This window comes from Anolis carolinensis, chromosome 5 (assembly GCF_035594765.1).
Source record: "Anolis carolinensis isolate JA03-04 chromosome 5, rAnoCar3.1.pri, whole genome shotgun sequence".
In the NCBI taxonomy this organism is placed as follows: Eukaryota; Metazoa; Chordata; class Lepidosauria; order Squamata; family Dactyloidae; genus Anolis; species Anolis carolinensis.
In genome coordinates this window covers 70,509,419-70,525,618 of record NC_085845.1, presented here as the reverse complement: position 1 = coordinate 70,525,618, position 16,200 = coordinate 70,509,419, and the positions used below count along the sequence as shown (strand labels likewise).

At 39.7% G+C, this 16,200-nt stretch overlaps 1 protein-coding gene across 1 annotated transcript in view; it reads right to left on the bottom strand.

The window, feature by feature from the left end:
• The window catches only part of asah1 (N-acylsphingosine amidohydrolase 1), a 42,994-nt gene extending 27,877 nt beyond the window's left edge, over positions 1–15,117 (bottom strand). Inside the window, exon 1 of the mRNA XM_003221639.4 lies at positions 14,815–15,117. Coding sequence (XP_003221687.1) covers positions 14,815–14,892 — 78 coding nt within the window. The 5' untranslated portion in view covers positions 14,893–15,117. The remainder of the gene's footprint in view (positions 1–14,814) is intronic.
• Positions 15,118–16,200: the final 1,083 nt, after the last annotated feature.

Below are 16,200 nucleotides of genomic sequence, written 5' to 3'. Positions count from 1 at the left end.
GCAGACCACTTCCTTAATGATCTTTTCCAGAATCTTGCCTGGTATCGACGTGAGGCTGACTGAACGGTAATTGTTTGGGTCGTTCTTTTTCCCCTTCTTGAAGATAGGGACCACATTTGCCCTCCTCCAATCTTCTGGGACTTCTCCTAAAGATGGGCAAGTATACTATTATATTAAATTGAATCTACAAGGTTGTCTTAACACAGCTATAACTGTTGACCAAAACTGCTTAGCATTTTTTTTGCAAGGAAAAATTTGCCAAAATACTCCCTTGTCTATGTGTGAAGGCATGCTGGGGGAAATGGCTATCTCTAGGTCTGGCTACCCAAGCGGCGTTCGGTTTACCCTTTAATTATACCTCAAACCCCAAAGTAAACACTCTTGAAGATTGTTAAGGATACCTAAAAATATGTTTATTGAACACAGGAAATAGTCCTTTTACTGTATTAGAAATAATATGAGGTAAAATCGCTGAAATTATACAGAAATAAAACTATATTGATAGAGAATTAAGGTTATAAAGACTATAAAAGATAAGCACACAAGCTATGAGGAAAGGTAGGTACTAGGCTGTGAAGTGAGGTAAGTACCAGCTATGGTGTTAAGTACCTAAAGCTATGAGGAGACTATAAGTTCTAACTATGAAGCAACTATAAGCACTATCTATAATGGTAAGTACATAAGCTATGAGGTAAACTATCAGCTTTGCTATCTTTGAGGTAAGTACCTAAACCAGGGGTCCCCAAACTAAGGCCTGGGGGTCGGATGCGGCCCTCCAAGGTCATTGACCTGGCCCCCGCCCTCAGTTTTAGATTTGGGCTTACCCAAAGTCTGAAATGACTTGAAAGCACACAACAACAACAATCCTAATTAACTTGACTTGGCCAGAAGCAGGCCCATACTTCCCATTGAAATCCTGATAGGTTTATGTTGGTTAATTTTTTAAAAAATTGTATTGTTCTTTTGTTGTTGTTTTTGTGCTACAAATAAGATATGTGTAGTGTGCATAGGAATTTGTTCGCATTTTTTTCAAATAATAATTTGGCCCCTCAACAGTCTGAGGACCATGAACCGGCTCTCCACTTAAAAGGTTTGAGGACCCCTGACCTAAACTATGACCTATGTGGTAAGTACCAGCTATGGTGAACTATCTATAATGACTATGAGGTGAACTATAAGGTACGTACATAAGCTATGAGGTATAATAACTATATGGTAAGTACATAAGGTAAGTACTAGGCTATGAGGTAAGTATGTGATTTATGTTGCCTGTTTGAATTTGCCAGGTCAAAGAACCTAGACCAAATTCTAAGCTGTGGCGCAGCTGTTGAGCAGCTGCCTTAAATCACTCTGACCATGAGGTCATGAGTTCGAGGCCAGCCCGTGGCGGGGTGAGCACCCGTCAATTAAAAATAAAAAATAGCCCCTGCTCGTTGCTAACCTAGCAACCCGAAAGATAGTTGCATCTATCAAGTAGGAGATAAGGTACCACTTATAAAAAGTGGGGAGGCAAGATTAACTAATTTACGACCTGGAATGAGGAAGTGCCGTCAGTGTGGATGATGAAGCAGCTGCTCCCCCCTGTGGCCAGAATCGAACATCCCCTCAGAAGAAGGTTAACTTGCCTCTGCGTGTCTCTCTCTGTCTCTGTTTGATGTGTTTATGGGCATTGAATGTTTGCCCTATGTGTGTTATAATGTGATCCGCCCTGAGTCCCCTTCGGGGTGAGAAGGGCGGAATATAAATACTGTAAATAAATAAATAATAAATTATCTCTAAGAGGTTTTTCTCAGGAATGCCAAATGGAGGGAAAAAAAGGCCTCTAGAGATTAGCTCCCAGGCTGAACCATCCCATCCAAACCTACAGGGGAGTCCCAAGCTCCACCCCCAAAATGGGAGCCAATGGAACAGTCCTCCCAAGAACAGCAACCAGGAAATAAGCAAGAGAGGGAAAGCCAAGTAGGACAGCACACTATGCATGGCCTCTTTCTTCTTCTAGACAATCAAAGCTTTGTAGTGTCTTTAAAGGCCAAGTTCTAGTCATTTCTTTTATACTGGCAATGCATTGCCATTGGGCTTTTTTTTTTTAGAATTATCAACTGACAGCTTCTGTAGTTCAGAATGTATTCTTTCTTTATTCACATTCGGCATTTTTTTTGTTTGTTTTTGGTTCCTTTCTCATCAATTTAAACATTTCTGAATATTCAGTGTTAATTTTACCCTTTCCCTGATCTCCTAATTTTTTTTAACTTTTCTTTGATCTATTAGTTTTCTTTTGATGGAGCTCCTGTCTGTCATTAGGTGTTTCTTTTTCTTATACTAGAAATGTGATTTGGGTTAGCTTTTTAATTTCATGCATAGACTCCATATTTGTCACAAATTCTATCATCATAGTTAATAAACCATTATACACAGAGAGGAAAGTCTCAACTGAATCAAAATCCTTAATTATATTAGAAGATTTAGTTCAAAAATTCAAGTCAAAGCCCAAGTTAACTTGTCCATAGGTCAATGTGAGTATTATACATTGACTCTTCTCCAAAAAGGAACAATTTCCTTCTCTGAGTAGAGTGGCAAAAGAAAAGTGCAGAGTACATGAGTAGAGAACCTAAAAAAAACACTACTCACTACTCTCTATGCCCTGGTGCTGTTTTTGCTCTTTCTGAATGCTTGGGTGACTAAACAGTGCCAGGAGCCAGGGGTGGCTAGCCCCCTGAAGTGGTATTGGTGCTTCCCCCTCTCCATGGAATGACTGGTGACCTATCCATTAGTCATACCAAAATTTTGGGTCCCTAAAACCTGCCCTTGACTTATACATGAGTACACAATCAGCCCTCAATATTTACTGGGGTTAGGGGCACAGGACCCCACAAAAGTGGAAAATCCACATATAAACACTTTTTTTTTACCTGAGAGAACACCACTCAGGAAATCTCAAGATCCTCCAATGTATGGTCAACTGCTGACAGAAGTTGAATACAGAATTACATGGAAGAATCAAGGTTTCTTGAGGATTATTATCTCTAGGAATCTTCAGATCCTCCAGGACAACTCTATCATGGAAGCTGACCAGAGTCAAACAGGAGGACCTTGAGAGAGCATATTAATCAAATCCATGAATAATCAAAACCACAAAAGTGAAAATAGCAAATGTGGAGTGCCGGCTGTATATGATCATTATGAGAAAATAATATTGCATTACATCTGATTGAGCAGTTTTCATCTACTCTGGCTACAGTTATAAGTTTAGGATAATTCAACTCCAGTTTAAAAGGTTCTTTTTAGAGTCAAAGGTTCAGAAGATAAATAATTCACACACTCAGCCATTAATTACTGGAACTCTTCAACTCTTAATTTTGCAAACCTGTCACTTTATCTAGAGGGAAACTACCCAATAGTAATTTCTCAATAGCCAGAAACAAGGGGAAGGCAAGGCACTATAGATTTCTTATAGTTTTTCACTTAGTGAGTCAGTCTAAGTTTTCTCTAATAAATTATATCCTGAGGAGGTCAAAACAAGTAGCAACGAACTAAGGAGCTTGAAGAAACATTACATATTGCGCTGGAGGTTCTTTGATTGTACGTATGTTCCTGCATGGTAGGGGGTTGGGGTTGGCATGGATGACTCTTGTGATCTCTTCCAACTTTATGATTCAGTGAATGGCAGTGCAAGGAGCAAAAGCAGGGAACTCTATTGATGAAAGCATAATTATTGTAGTTTGGAGACATCTGCTCACTCCTGGCTTTTACTAGCCAGAGTTCCCTCACTCCAGACCTAACTTCTTTCTAGTTAGAAGCAGGTATCTTAGTCTTTCTCTTCTATTCCTCACAAAGATAACTGAAGAGGCCAGAGGCTCATCATAAAGGTAATGGTTTCCCCTTGATGTTAAGTCTAGTTGTGTCCGACTCTAGGGTGTGGTGCTCATCTCCATTTCTAAGCTGAAGAGCTGGCACTATCTGTAGACACCTCCAAGATAATGTGGCCAGCATGACTGCATAGAGCACCATTACCTTCCTGTTGGATCAGTACCTATTGATCTACTCACATTTGCATGTTTTCGAACTGCTAGGTTGGCAGAAGCTGGGGCTAACAGTGGGAGCTCACCCAGCTCCCTGGATTTGAATCACCGACCTTTCGGTCAGCAAGTTCAACAGCTCAGCGGTTTAACCTACTGCGCCACGAGGCTCACCATAAACTTAATAAAAAGTATTTTCAGAATCTGATCTAGGGACTCAGTTTTCACAAGAACACAATTACGTTTGTGTCACACACTTGAATTCAAGAAAGTGTTAACATCTTTTTCAAAGAAATTTTGAAAAACCTCTTTGAATTCCAAAGAAGGGTTTAACATCTTTATACATAAATTGCACTTTTTTCAAATTATTCTGTGAAAACACAGTATAATTCGTTTTCATGGTAAATGGAAAACCTAGGCAAATCTTAAAATAGATATGAATGTGTGCATATGAAGGTATTCATACTGCATTAAACTAGATATGCCCTTTTGTATCTTTTTTGTCTCTGAATGCATCACTACACAGACCAAAGAGCCTTGGAGTTCATCAAACCAGTTAGCAGACACTTCTCAGTCTCACTGGGAAATCATTTTCGCCAAGAGGAATTCTGGCATCCTTGTAGTTCTTCAGAAGCCTTCTCTCAATGAAGAAACAGTCTTGATTAAGGCTGACTGATTAGTTTCACAACCATCTCATGCATGTGAAAATCAATTAACAACCACACCAAGCCATGGCCTAAGTTTCCATAGCATGCAATAGACATGTCAATTCAGAACTCCTTCTCTTTGGCTCTTGTGTTCTTAGCAGGCAGCCTCAAGGTACAACCACCTCTGAATATATAGGGTTTGAACAGCATACTAAGTAATGGCAAAACTCCCCTGGCCATGACTTAGAACAAGGCTTCTTAAACTTTTCCACCTGGGATCCCTTTTGGCCTGATAAAGTTTTGCATGATATCAGGTACATAAATTATGTATTAAAACAAATACATTCACTGATAATAAATCCACATTTACAAGGCTTGCTAAACAGGCTGATTTTCCTTTTTATGAAGCAATCTTCTGCAGAGTCCACTGTAAACACTGCATAATAGATTTGTGTAAATGTCTAAAATAGCCACTAGGTGACATTTGGAAAACTTCTATTGTCAAATGTTTCCAGACCTCTACATTGAGCTAAAGCAGGGGTGGGGAACCTTTTTTTCTGATAAGGGTCATTTGGATATTTGTAACATTTGTGGGCCATACAAAATATTCAACTTAAAAATTAGCAGTTGAGAGGAGGGGAGGGGGACTCCATCAATCAAGACCAGATGATTCTACAGGTCTTATATGGCTCACAGGCTGGACGTTCCCCACCCCTGAGGTAAGTAGTACCCCATTTGGGGTCAGTACCCACAATTTAAGAAGCAGTAGTTTAAAAAGTTGTATGTATTGACCCAAACCTTCAGAATAACCAGAACAGGTTCTTGCCTTCTATTGTTTGTTTCTGGGGACTGTGTATTTTCTTTCATGTATAAATCTTAAAAAATTAGTCAAAAAATTGACCCACCAAAACTGGATCAACCTATCCACAGATCAATGTAATTGGTCAGGAAGTTAATTTTAACTTGACTCTGTCTAACCAAGACTTTTTTTTACCCGAGTGAAAACAAGATGAAATTGTGGAAGTAAAACTTACAACAGAGAAGGGAAAGTAGTGTCCTTCCATATAATAAAAAATGCTACAGTCATGCCTTACTACTGTTCATGCTGATGGAAAATAGGAGGCATCTTGTAAGATTGCAGGTTCCTCAATCCTGACCTTATGAAATCTGGGAGGCCTCATGATCTTTATGAGTAATAAACTAAAAGTTGCCATAGTGCTTCTTAAAACACAGTGAGTGTGTAAATAAGATGAAAGCATTTACAAAACTATTCTACAGTTGAGCAACATGTATGCCTCTAATGCAGCTGGAAGGATGAAATCACAGGATTTCAATATCATTGCTTGAGAATGTCAGTCTGAATTATATGGCCCAAATAAACCCAAAAAATAAACCCAAAAGCCTTTGTTGCTGTAGGACTACATTAGCAGATTTTAATCCATTAAAGGTATATTTAGTGCTGATGTTGGCTTCATTCTGGAACTTAATTACCACACCCCATTACTAAATCCTTCAGTTGTAACTGCTTTTCCCACACTGTACATGTAATCAGTTTTTTTAAAGAAAAAAAAACCTTTCAAACTATTTTAAGTTGTTAGAAATGTTTTAGTCTTCACTTATTTTTAATATTTTAAAATGAGAATTGTTTCAACTTGATTAGAATGATTTCAGTTGTACGCTGAGCTAACAGTTCATGACACAAACACGCAAATAAATAAATAGCAGTCTTGGAATTTGCCATTTTGGTAAATGGGCCACCCACTCTGACTGAGTATGTGAAAATGCAAAAAAAAAAAAAAGGGGGGGGGGGCAATGGGCTCAATGAGATGCATCTGCACTGTAGGATAAATGCAGCTTGACACCACTTTAACTGCCAGGGCTCAATGCTATAGAATTCAGGGAGTTGTAGTTTTACAAGGTCTTTAGTTTCTTTGCCAGTGCGGATGCTTTCCCAAACTACAAATTTCCAGATTACATAACACTGTGCAGTTAAAGTGGTGTCAAATTGCATTCTTTCTACAGTGTAGATGCACCCTACATGCTTGTAGATAGATTGAGTTTAATCTTTTAAAAGTATAACACATACTGGCCTGAACACAAATCAGCTGGCCTTCTTCAGGGGCTATATCAAGGTAAAACATATAAATAAAACTATTTAACCATAAATATGAATGTATTAAAATTAAATACACAGTATTAACTAGATCACCAGCAGAAATTGCATATATACTCTCTCCATTAATTGGACTGATAAACTAGCTACAGGATACAACAGTGTCATTAAGGTGGCAAATATTGGGGGAAGGCAGGGAGGAAACCACTGTAGTGCAAGGCAGTACAAACTACGCAGTTAAATATGGTATGTATTTAATTTTATTATTTTAATGTCTACAAGCATGTGGAGACTATTCTTTTTATTGCAGAATTATAATATCTGTAGTCTCTATTTTTGCTATAAATAGGTGAATAGCAAGCGACACTTATCCTCTTGATGAACCACTCGGTTTCTTTCCTTTTTATTTTATGAGCAATACAGAGCTTTTTCGCTTCACTCTATTATCATGCCTGTCCTGTCTTTTAATCTGAGTACAAAATAATTATAACAAGAACAGCAAATGGACTAATAAAATAATGGTAATAATGGAATAAATGTTTTTAGTTTCTGTTGAAACATTTTTGAGCAGAGAGTTTCTCTCTCTTTAAACCATAGAATATGACTTAAAATGATTATTACTGTAATAATTCTTGTTCCATATAAAACAATTCAACTGTGGAACTACAATTCCCATTTGCAATCAGCTATGTAATTTCCTACCCCACCTCTGTAGAAATAAAATCCATAAACACAGCTTATTGCCAAAGGATTTCAAAGTTATTCCTTGAATCTGCAATTCCAAAATATAGTGATCTTTAACAAAGACAGCTTTAAAATTATTTTAGTGAATACTGTTACTGTAGTATAGAATTCTCCACATACAGTAGAGTCTCACTTATCCAAGCCTCGCTTATCCAAGCTTCTGGATAATCCAAGCCATTTTTGTAGTCAATGTTTTCACTATATCATGATATTTTGGTGCTAAATTCGTAAATACAGTAATAACAACATAACATTCCTGAGTATTGAACTACTTTTTCTGTCAAATTTGTTGTATAACATGATGTTTTGGCGCTTAATTTGTAAAATCGTAACCTAATTTGATGTTTAAAAGGCTTTTCCTAAATCCCTCCTTATTATCCAAGATAATCACTTATCCAAGCTTCTACCGGCCCGTTTAGCTTGGATAAGTGAGACTCTACTGTACATGCATTCTCTGAAAGTGCAATCCTATAAATGTTGGCTTGGGGAAAAAGTAAGCTCTTTGGATGGCAGACTTAACTGATTTGAATCTTCCGTGTCCCCAGTGTAGACTTTTTTCAGGATGATGGTTATGTAAAGAAGTTATTTAGCATGATGGGAATGAATCATCAAGTGATTATAAAATCAGGAAGAAAAACTAGGAAGTGATAGGAAGAAAGAACATTTTAATGATGCCAAAAGTCAACTGATGCACATCTATGGGAAATGCAAATTAAACAAGATTATATCAAAATATTTAAGCAAAGCAGAGGTTGGCAGCTGACAGCACTCTAGATATTGCTGGGCTGCAGTTATCATCATCCCTAGCTAGCATTGCCAAAGGTGAGGGATGATGGAGGTTATAATCTCACATTAGGAAGGCCACACACTGCACACTCCTGTATTAGGGGCACCACATCCTATGTCAAGAGAATGGAGCAAAACAGAAAAATGTAATGGTCCATCATGTGATTAGGGCTGTAAAGGTTTTGGAATCCTTAGGAAAAAAAAATCTGGATAGCCCAAGCAAAAATGTGTGATCCTTCTTAATCTTTCTCTTAATTCATTTTTCTGCAAATAGCTACAGATTTTGGACCTTTAATTTGCTCACTTATGACACATGCCCATTTCAATGTTTGAACAACACAATCATCCAGCACTTGCGTCTGGACAGCTGCATTTCAGATTTAAAATCTAATTAAATAAGAACCCCATTCAATATATGTGGGGCTCTCGTTCCATTTTTTGCATGTGAGAACAAGACAGCCAAAACACAGTTCCCAACCCAGTTTTCTAGCACATCCAAAATAGGAAACTATGGCTGATGGATTTATAAAAAGCCAGAATATTAAGCAAAGGTTCGAAGTTCATTACAGTGAACCAAAGACCTCCTGGATTTAGTTTGTCATCTTAAGGAGAGGGAGGAACAAAAGGGCGGTCTGCACACCCACAAGATGTATTTCTACCTTTGCTTACGAAGACAAGATATTATCTTCTGAACCAGTCTAGTGTGTAGAACCAGCAGGACTGCTGTAAATTAGAAAACTGATGCAAATTTACATTTCTCACTATGAAAAAATGGAAAAACTGTAATAAATTACTAAAATGCTTGACAAATATGGGGTTAGCATCTTAGTGAACCTATAAAAACATCCCTTACAGGGGAAATAACTAAGGGAGAGAAGAAAAATAGAAGGATGATTTCTTGAAACAGCATTTTTTTAAAATCTCAAGGTCAACCATTCTGCATTTGAGTAGAGGAACATTTTGAGATAGGGTGGTAAACAGGACTGCAATGCTCAGTATCAGCACATTTTTTGTTTAATAAAGACAAGAAGTTACCTATTCCGCAAAGTCACATGATGGAGCAAAAACAGTGCTAAGTTCCTCCCAAGCTGGCCTTGAGAAACGGCAAACTCTAAGAAGAGGGTGATTAGTCATAGGGAAAAAAGGATGCTATATTCAGAGATAGGTAACAGGGGTTATAGATAGAATAGGATTTCTTGTAAATCAAATCCTACTGTTTATTACTCTCATCTAAAACCACACATTTACTTTTATTATCCTTTAAAGTGCATGGTTATAAATATTTTGCAAATAGTCAATGTGACCCTGACCTCTTCCTTGGCACCTTTGGTTATATTAACTCCTTTCTCTTCTCAGACTTTTTCTGATTTCACCCTGTGCTCCTCCTCTAATCTCCAGACATGTCTCTTCCCTCCATAGAAAGTTGATGACTTAAGAATGAAGACTTTACCTAATCTTTTCATTAGTTGGTTAGGAAGTAGCTTCCTCATGCGTATGTAAATGCAAAGCCATTAGTAAATTTTTAAGTTAGCAGCCTACAACTACTTACCTTATTGGTTTTTGGAGTCAGCAAGGGAACTCAAGAAAGCAACACACATACGAGGCGGGCTTTGAGGCGGGCTTGGTTTGCTACTTTGTTAACCAAAGGCTAGGTAAACGTTTCCCCTGACGTTAAGACTAGTTGTGTCCAACTCTGGGGGTTGGTGCTCATCTCCATTTCTAAACCGAAGAGCCAGCATTGTCAATAGATGCCTCCTAGTTCATGTGGGCAGCATGACTGCATGGAGCGCCATTATCTTCCCACCAGAATGGTACCTATTGACTTACATTTGCATGTTTTCGAACTGCTAGGTAGGAAGCTGGGGCTAACAGTGGGAGCTCACCCTGCTTTCCAAATTCGAACTGCTGATGTTTTGGTCAGCAAGTTCAACAGCTCAGTGGTTTAATCTGCTGCGCCACCGGGAGCTCCCAACCAAAGGCTAATTCCTAATAATTTCAGTTTTCATATTTTTCCCAAAAAGAACAAAAGATCTCCACTATAAGCTAAACAAATGTTTACAATGTGAAAGCTAAAATTAGATGCTTTAATAGCATTTAGTCATCTAAGCAATCACTGCTCACAAAGATACACCCAGAAGCCAAGATAATCCAAGTAGGTGAAGAAAATAAGGAAAGAGTTATTAGGGGATCTGGTGCTCAGGAAAAAGGATATAACAAAAATCAGACCAAATATGTTTTCACACATGATGTTAAGAAGACCTGCCTCTTTGTTATGTTGTGTAAAAAAAAGTAGTAAATGTAAATGAAATATTAAAAATCAGGCATACATTTGCATCAATGTAGAGCTTTTGGTCAAGTTGTCAAAGCAGACATACAAATGCTTTGAAATAGCATGTGGAAACTCCTCACTGAAATCTCTCAAAGTTAATTGACTGTCTACATATTCAGTATTCTCATATCTAACAGGTGTGGCTCTTATAAGGAAGAAGCAATGTATATGTTTAATTTTGGATGCAATATGTATCTCAAGTTAAGCTTTGTCCACTAATTCTAAGTGATTCTGCACTTAGAAGCATATCCAATTCTGTTCTGGAAAAAAATAGTAGCTGAATAAAAATATAAATATGCCATGAAACCCACTATCAGTCTGGGTAGACAAGAGTAAGCTGAACAACCCAATGAGCCGAACTGGTATAAGGAAAATTTCCATCTCATCCTATTTGGCATGTTGTATAGTTTTGATAGAACTTTCCAAGGAAATCGTGTAGGATACTTGAGGCAGGGCTGGCAGTGTAGCTGAGAGAGTCTCCAGTTTAAGTAAGAGAAAGTCAACTTAGGGCGCCTTTACAGTGTGGAATTAAGGCAGTTTGGCACCACTAACTACCATGGCTGAATGCTATAGAATCATGGGGACTAGTTTTTCAAAGTCTTTAGCCTCCTCTGCCAAAGAATGCTTATGCTTCACCAAACTACAAATATTAGGATTCCATAGCACGAAGCCATGAAGCTAAAGTGGGATCAAACTGCATTAATTCTGGAGTTAAGATGTGCCCTGAACGAGGGAAAAATACACATGCTTGCCTTCTTGCAACTATTCATGTTCTCAGTCATGTGTCCAAGATGAATTCAAGATTGTTTGCTACTGACCCACCCAATCTCCACATGAACCCCGGAACAACACAGCAATTCCTCTTTCCCAGTCATCTGCTTGGCAATCATCAGTCAACAAGGTTCTAAGAAGAAGAAAAATGGGGGGGAGGGGGAGTGTATGCAATAAGTCATATGCCAGCCCTAAACCTCAGCCTTTGCAAGATCTAGTCTTCTCTGTATCTTCATTACCACACTGAAGCATGCAATGAAATACAGTGGGTTCTGGGTACAATATATGATATTTCATTCCAGGACCCTTCGTGGATCTATTGATGTGCAAATCACATTATGTACAATGGCACAGTAAAATGCTGTCCTTTATACAGAATGACAAAATCAGGGTTTAATTTTGGAATGCCCTGGATGATTGAACTTGTGGACACAGAATCCATGGATCTGGAAGGCTGACTGTATATGCAGAATACATTTGCTTTATCAAATGAAGCTTCATTTCAAGAGAAAGTTACAATGGGACATGAGAATAATTGTTTGATCTACTCCTTTAAGGCCCCATTTTCACTGACCACTTAATGAAGTTTGAAGTTAGCCAGTGTCAAACTTCTGCAGCTAGGCAACAAACTCCCACAAAAGCAAGCAAAATAAAGAAAGCCCTTAATGCACCATCAGTGCTGTGTGTTATCAGCATCTGGACCTCAAACCTGGGATCGGATCCTGGGATATTGGGACTGTCTGGAAGGGCCCTCAGATCCCTTTTCCAGCACAGGTAGAAATGAACTGTCAGCAATGAGGGAAATATGCTCTGCACTAGATCAGGAACACAATCAGTGATATTGCAAAAAAAAAAAAAACAAAAACAAAAAAACAGCACTAAGGCCCTTTTTACACTGCCATATAAAATCCAGATTATCTGCTTTGAATTGGATTATATGACAGTATAGACTCGTATAATCCAGTTCAAAACAGAGAATGTAGGTTATCTGTATTGATAATCTGGATTATATGGCAGTTTAGAAAGAGCCAAAGGCCCCATCTGCACAGATGAATAAAATCCAGATTATCTGCTTTGAACTGGATTTTTTTATTAATGTTTTTATTGTAACTTTGAACTGGATCATATGGCAGTGTAGAACGGCCCTAATATGAAAAGAGGAGCATAGTGTAGTGGTTTAGTGTTGGATCGTGATATCAAAGACCCGGGTTCAAATGGAAAACTACTGGACAAGTCACACTCTCTGAGCCTTAGCAAAGGCAAACTTTAAACAGATCTTGACAAGAAACACTTGTGATAGGTTCACCTTAAGGTTGCCAAATGACTTTGAAGACCAGGACCCTTCCACACAGCCCTATATCCCAGAATATCAAGGCAGAAAATCCCATATTATCTGCTTTGAACTGGACTATGTCAGTGTGGAAGGGCCCTCAGATAACCCAGTTCAAAGCAGATGTTGTAGGATTTTTTGCCTTGATATTCTGAAATATAGGGCTGTGTGGAGGGGTTCTCAGATAACCCAGTTCAAAGCAGATATTGTGAGATTACTCAGCTGTTTGGAAGGGGCCCAGGCTACAAATCCCCACTCGGGTACATCTACACCGTAGAATTAATGTAGTCTGACACCACTTTGACTGCCACGGCTCAGGGTTATGTAACTCTGGGTGCCCCTCCACACAGCCCTATATCCCAGAATATCAAATCAAAAAATACCACAATATCTGCTTTGAATTGGGTTATTTGAGTCCACACTCAGATAATGTGGGATTTTCTGCCTTGATATCCTGGGATATAGGGCTGTATGGAAGGCCCCTAGGTAGCTTTACAAAACCTTTAGACTTCTCTGCCAAAGAGTGCTGGGTGCCTCACCAAACTACAACTCTCATGATCCCACAGCACTGGCCTAATGCAGCTCAAGAGGTGTCTAAACTGCCTTAATTCTATAGCAGTAGTTCCCAAACCGTAGTCTCCCAAAGTACTAGTTGTTATTATTATTGTTAGCTCCCACTGCCACACATCAGTTGGGCAGATGGCGACTACTGGATGGCATATGTTCTGTATCAGAAACTAGAACTGATGTGGGCCCCTTCCACACAGCTGAATAAAATCCCACATTTTCTGCTTTGAACTGGAATATCTGGCAGTGTGGACTCAGATAACCCAGTTCAAAGTAGATATTGAGGGATTTTTTGCCTTGATATTCTGGATTATATGGCTGTGTGGAAGAGCCAGTGGTCTAACCAATGCATTTTTTTTTGAATCAGTACGAAATAACCAAACTGAATATAAAGTTGTCCAAAAACTGATTTGTAACCCTTCTTGTACTAAAGTTGGAGAGGGATCCCTGGTCAAAATGGTCCCTGATCAAAGAAGGTTGGCAACCACCATTCTACAGTATGGATGCACCCTTTGGCAAGTCACTCTCTCTCGAAGGCCTTGCACACAGCCCTATCACCCAGAATATCAAGGCAGATGATCCACAATATGTGCTTTGAACTGGGTTATCTGAGTCCACACTGCCATATATTCCAGTTCAAAGCAGAGAATGTGGGATTTTATTCAGTTGTGTGGAAGGGGCCTCAGAGCCCTTCCACACAGCCATATAACCCAGAATATCAAGGCAGATGCTCCACAATATGTGCTTTGAACTGGGTTATCTGAGTCCACACTGCCATATATTCCAGTTCAAAGCAGAGAATGTGGGATTTTATTCAGTTGTGTGGAAGGGGCCTCAGAGCCCTTTCACACAGCCATATAACCCAGAATATCAAGGCAGATGATCCACAATATGTGCTTTGAACTGGGTTATCTGAGTCCACACTGCCATATATTCCAGTTCAAAGCAGATAATCTGGGATATTATTCAGCTGTGTGGAAGGGGCCTCAGAGCCCTTCCACACAGCCATATAACTCAGAATATCAAGGCAGATGATCCACAATATGTGCTTTGGCCTGGATTATCTGAGTCCACACAGCTACAGAATTCAGTTCGATGTGGATTTTATACAGCTGTGTGGAAAGGACCTCAGGCTGGGCCTACACTGCCATTGGATGACTGTGTAAACCCAGCCTCTGCCTCAAGAAAGCGAAGGCAAAACCCTCCCTCTGAAGAAATCTTGGCCAGAAAAAACCCGTGACAGGTTCACCTCAGGTGGGAAACGACTCCCAGACGCTAAAAAAAGTGTCTTTCCAACATTTTTTAAAAAGTCATATTGAATCAAAACATTTGCTTGGTTTAAGGAAGAACCCCTTCAGGGGAACAGGAACTTTCTTCACTTTCCTCTCGTATTCACAAACTTTCACACTGAGGCGAAGGGAGTGGCAGCGGAGACGGCGGAGCCTCCTTTCGCGGAAGTCGGGACTATTCCCACAGCTTTCTCCCTGCCCTCCACCATCCGCGGGACTCACCGGGTCCTTGGCCGAAACTGCGCCCACGACAGCGACCACTAACACTGTGGCTGCGGCGACAAGCCCCTGCGCGCGCATCCTTCCTCCTCGTCTTCGCGCTCTCTCCCTGAACACAATCCCCCGCCAAGGCCGGCAGATAAGGAGGCGAAGGGAAGCACGGGACTCTGTCACCTGACCCGCTCCCAGGCCCTTCCCATGGAACTAAAGCCCAGGCTGGGAGATACCATTCCCGGTTTGGCGGGGGGGGGAGGTGGCTAGGTCTGAGGCTGCTGTATGGTTTCTTTCACTCTTCTTCCGCTTGGATTAGCTGAGAGAGGAATGTGGTGTTGTTGTTGTCGCCGCCTCCCTGCTATAGTATATAGACTGAGCCTTGTTTTTAAACACCCCTAAATGACGTCCCCTTGCCTCAGTGCTGAGGTCCGGAACAAAATGAGAAACAGTTAAAGGTTTCTAAATCACCACCTAGTGGCTGTTTTAGATTTTGCACAACATGCAATGTTGTTTGTTAACAGTGCAAAAAATGTGTTGTCGAAGGCTTCCATGGCTGGAATCACTGGGTTGCTGTGAGTTTTTCAGGCTGTATGGCCATGCTCAAAGTAGCATTTTCTCCTGACGCTTCTCTGGCATTTATGGCAGGCATCCTCAGAGGTCCCACCCTGGACCTTCCACAGATATATAAACCTCCCTTGCCTAGTTTCCAACGGACCTCACAACCTCTAAGGATGCCTGCCATAGATGTGGGTGAAAAGTCAGGAGATAATGCTTCTGGAACATGGCCATGGATTCATTCTATTGTGTAGATGCATCCTCAATCAAAATAAGAAAGTGGGAGAGAGCTACGAAGGACTCTGGCATATTCCCTACAGGTTGTTACTGATTATGAAGATATTGGGATTGAAGGGCAACATCATGTTCAGTGACTAACATGTAACCACGACTACAAGATCACATTTTAGACCACAATTCGCACAGATAGACTGATCCTATTAGTGCTACTGGGTCAAGTTGACACACTTCCCATCCTGCTTGCCTTAGGGGATTCAGATACAGTAGAATCTCACTTATCCAACATAAATGGGCCGGCAGAATGTTGGATAAGTGAATATGTTGGATAATAAGGAGGGATTAAGGAAAACCCTATTAAACATCAAATTAGATTATGATTTTACAAATTAAGCACCAAAACATCATGTTATACAACAAATTTGACAGAAAAAGTAGTTCAATACGTAGTAATGCTATGTAGTAATTACTGTATTTACGAATTTAGCACCAAAATATCACAATGTATTGAAAACATTGACTACAAAAATGCATTGGATAATCCAGAACGTTGGATAAGTGAGACTCTACTGTATCTCTAACTATATGTACAGATGTCTATAA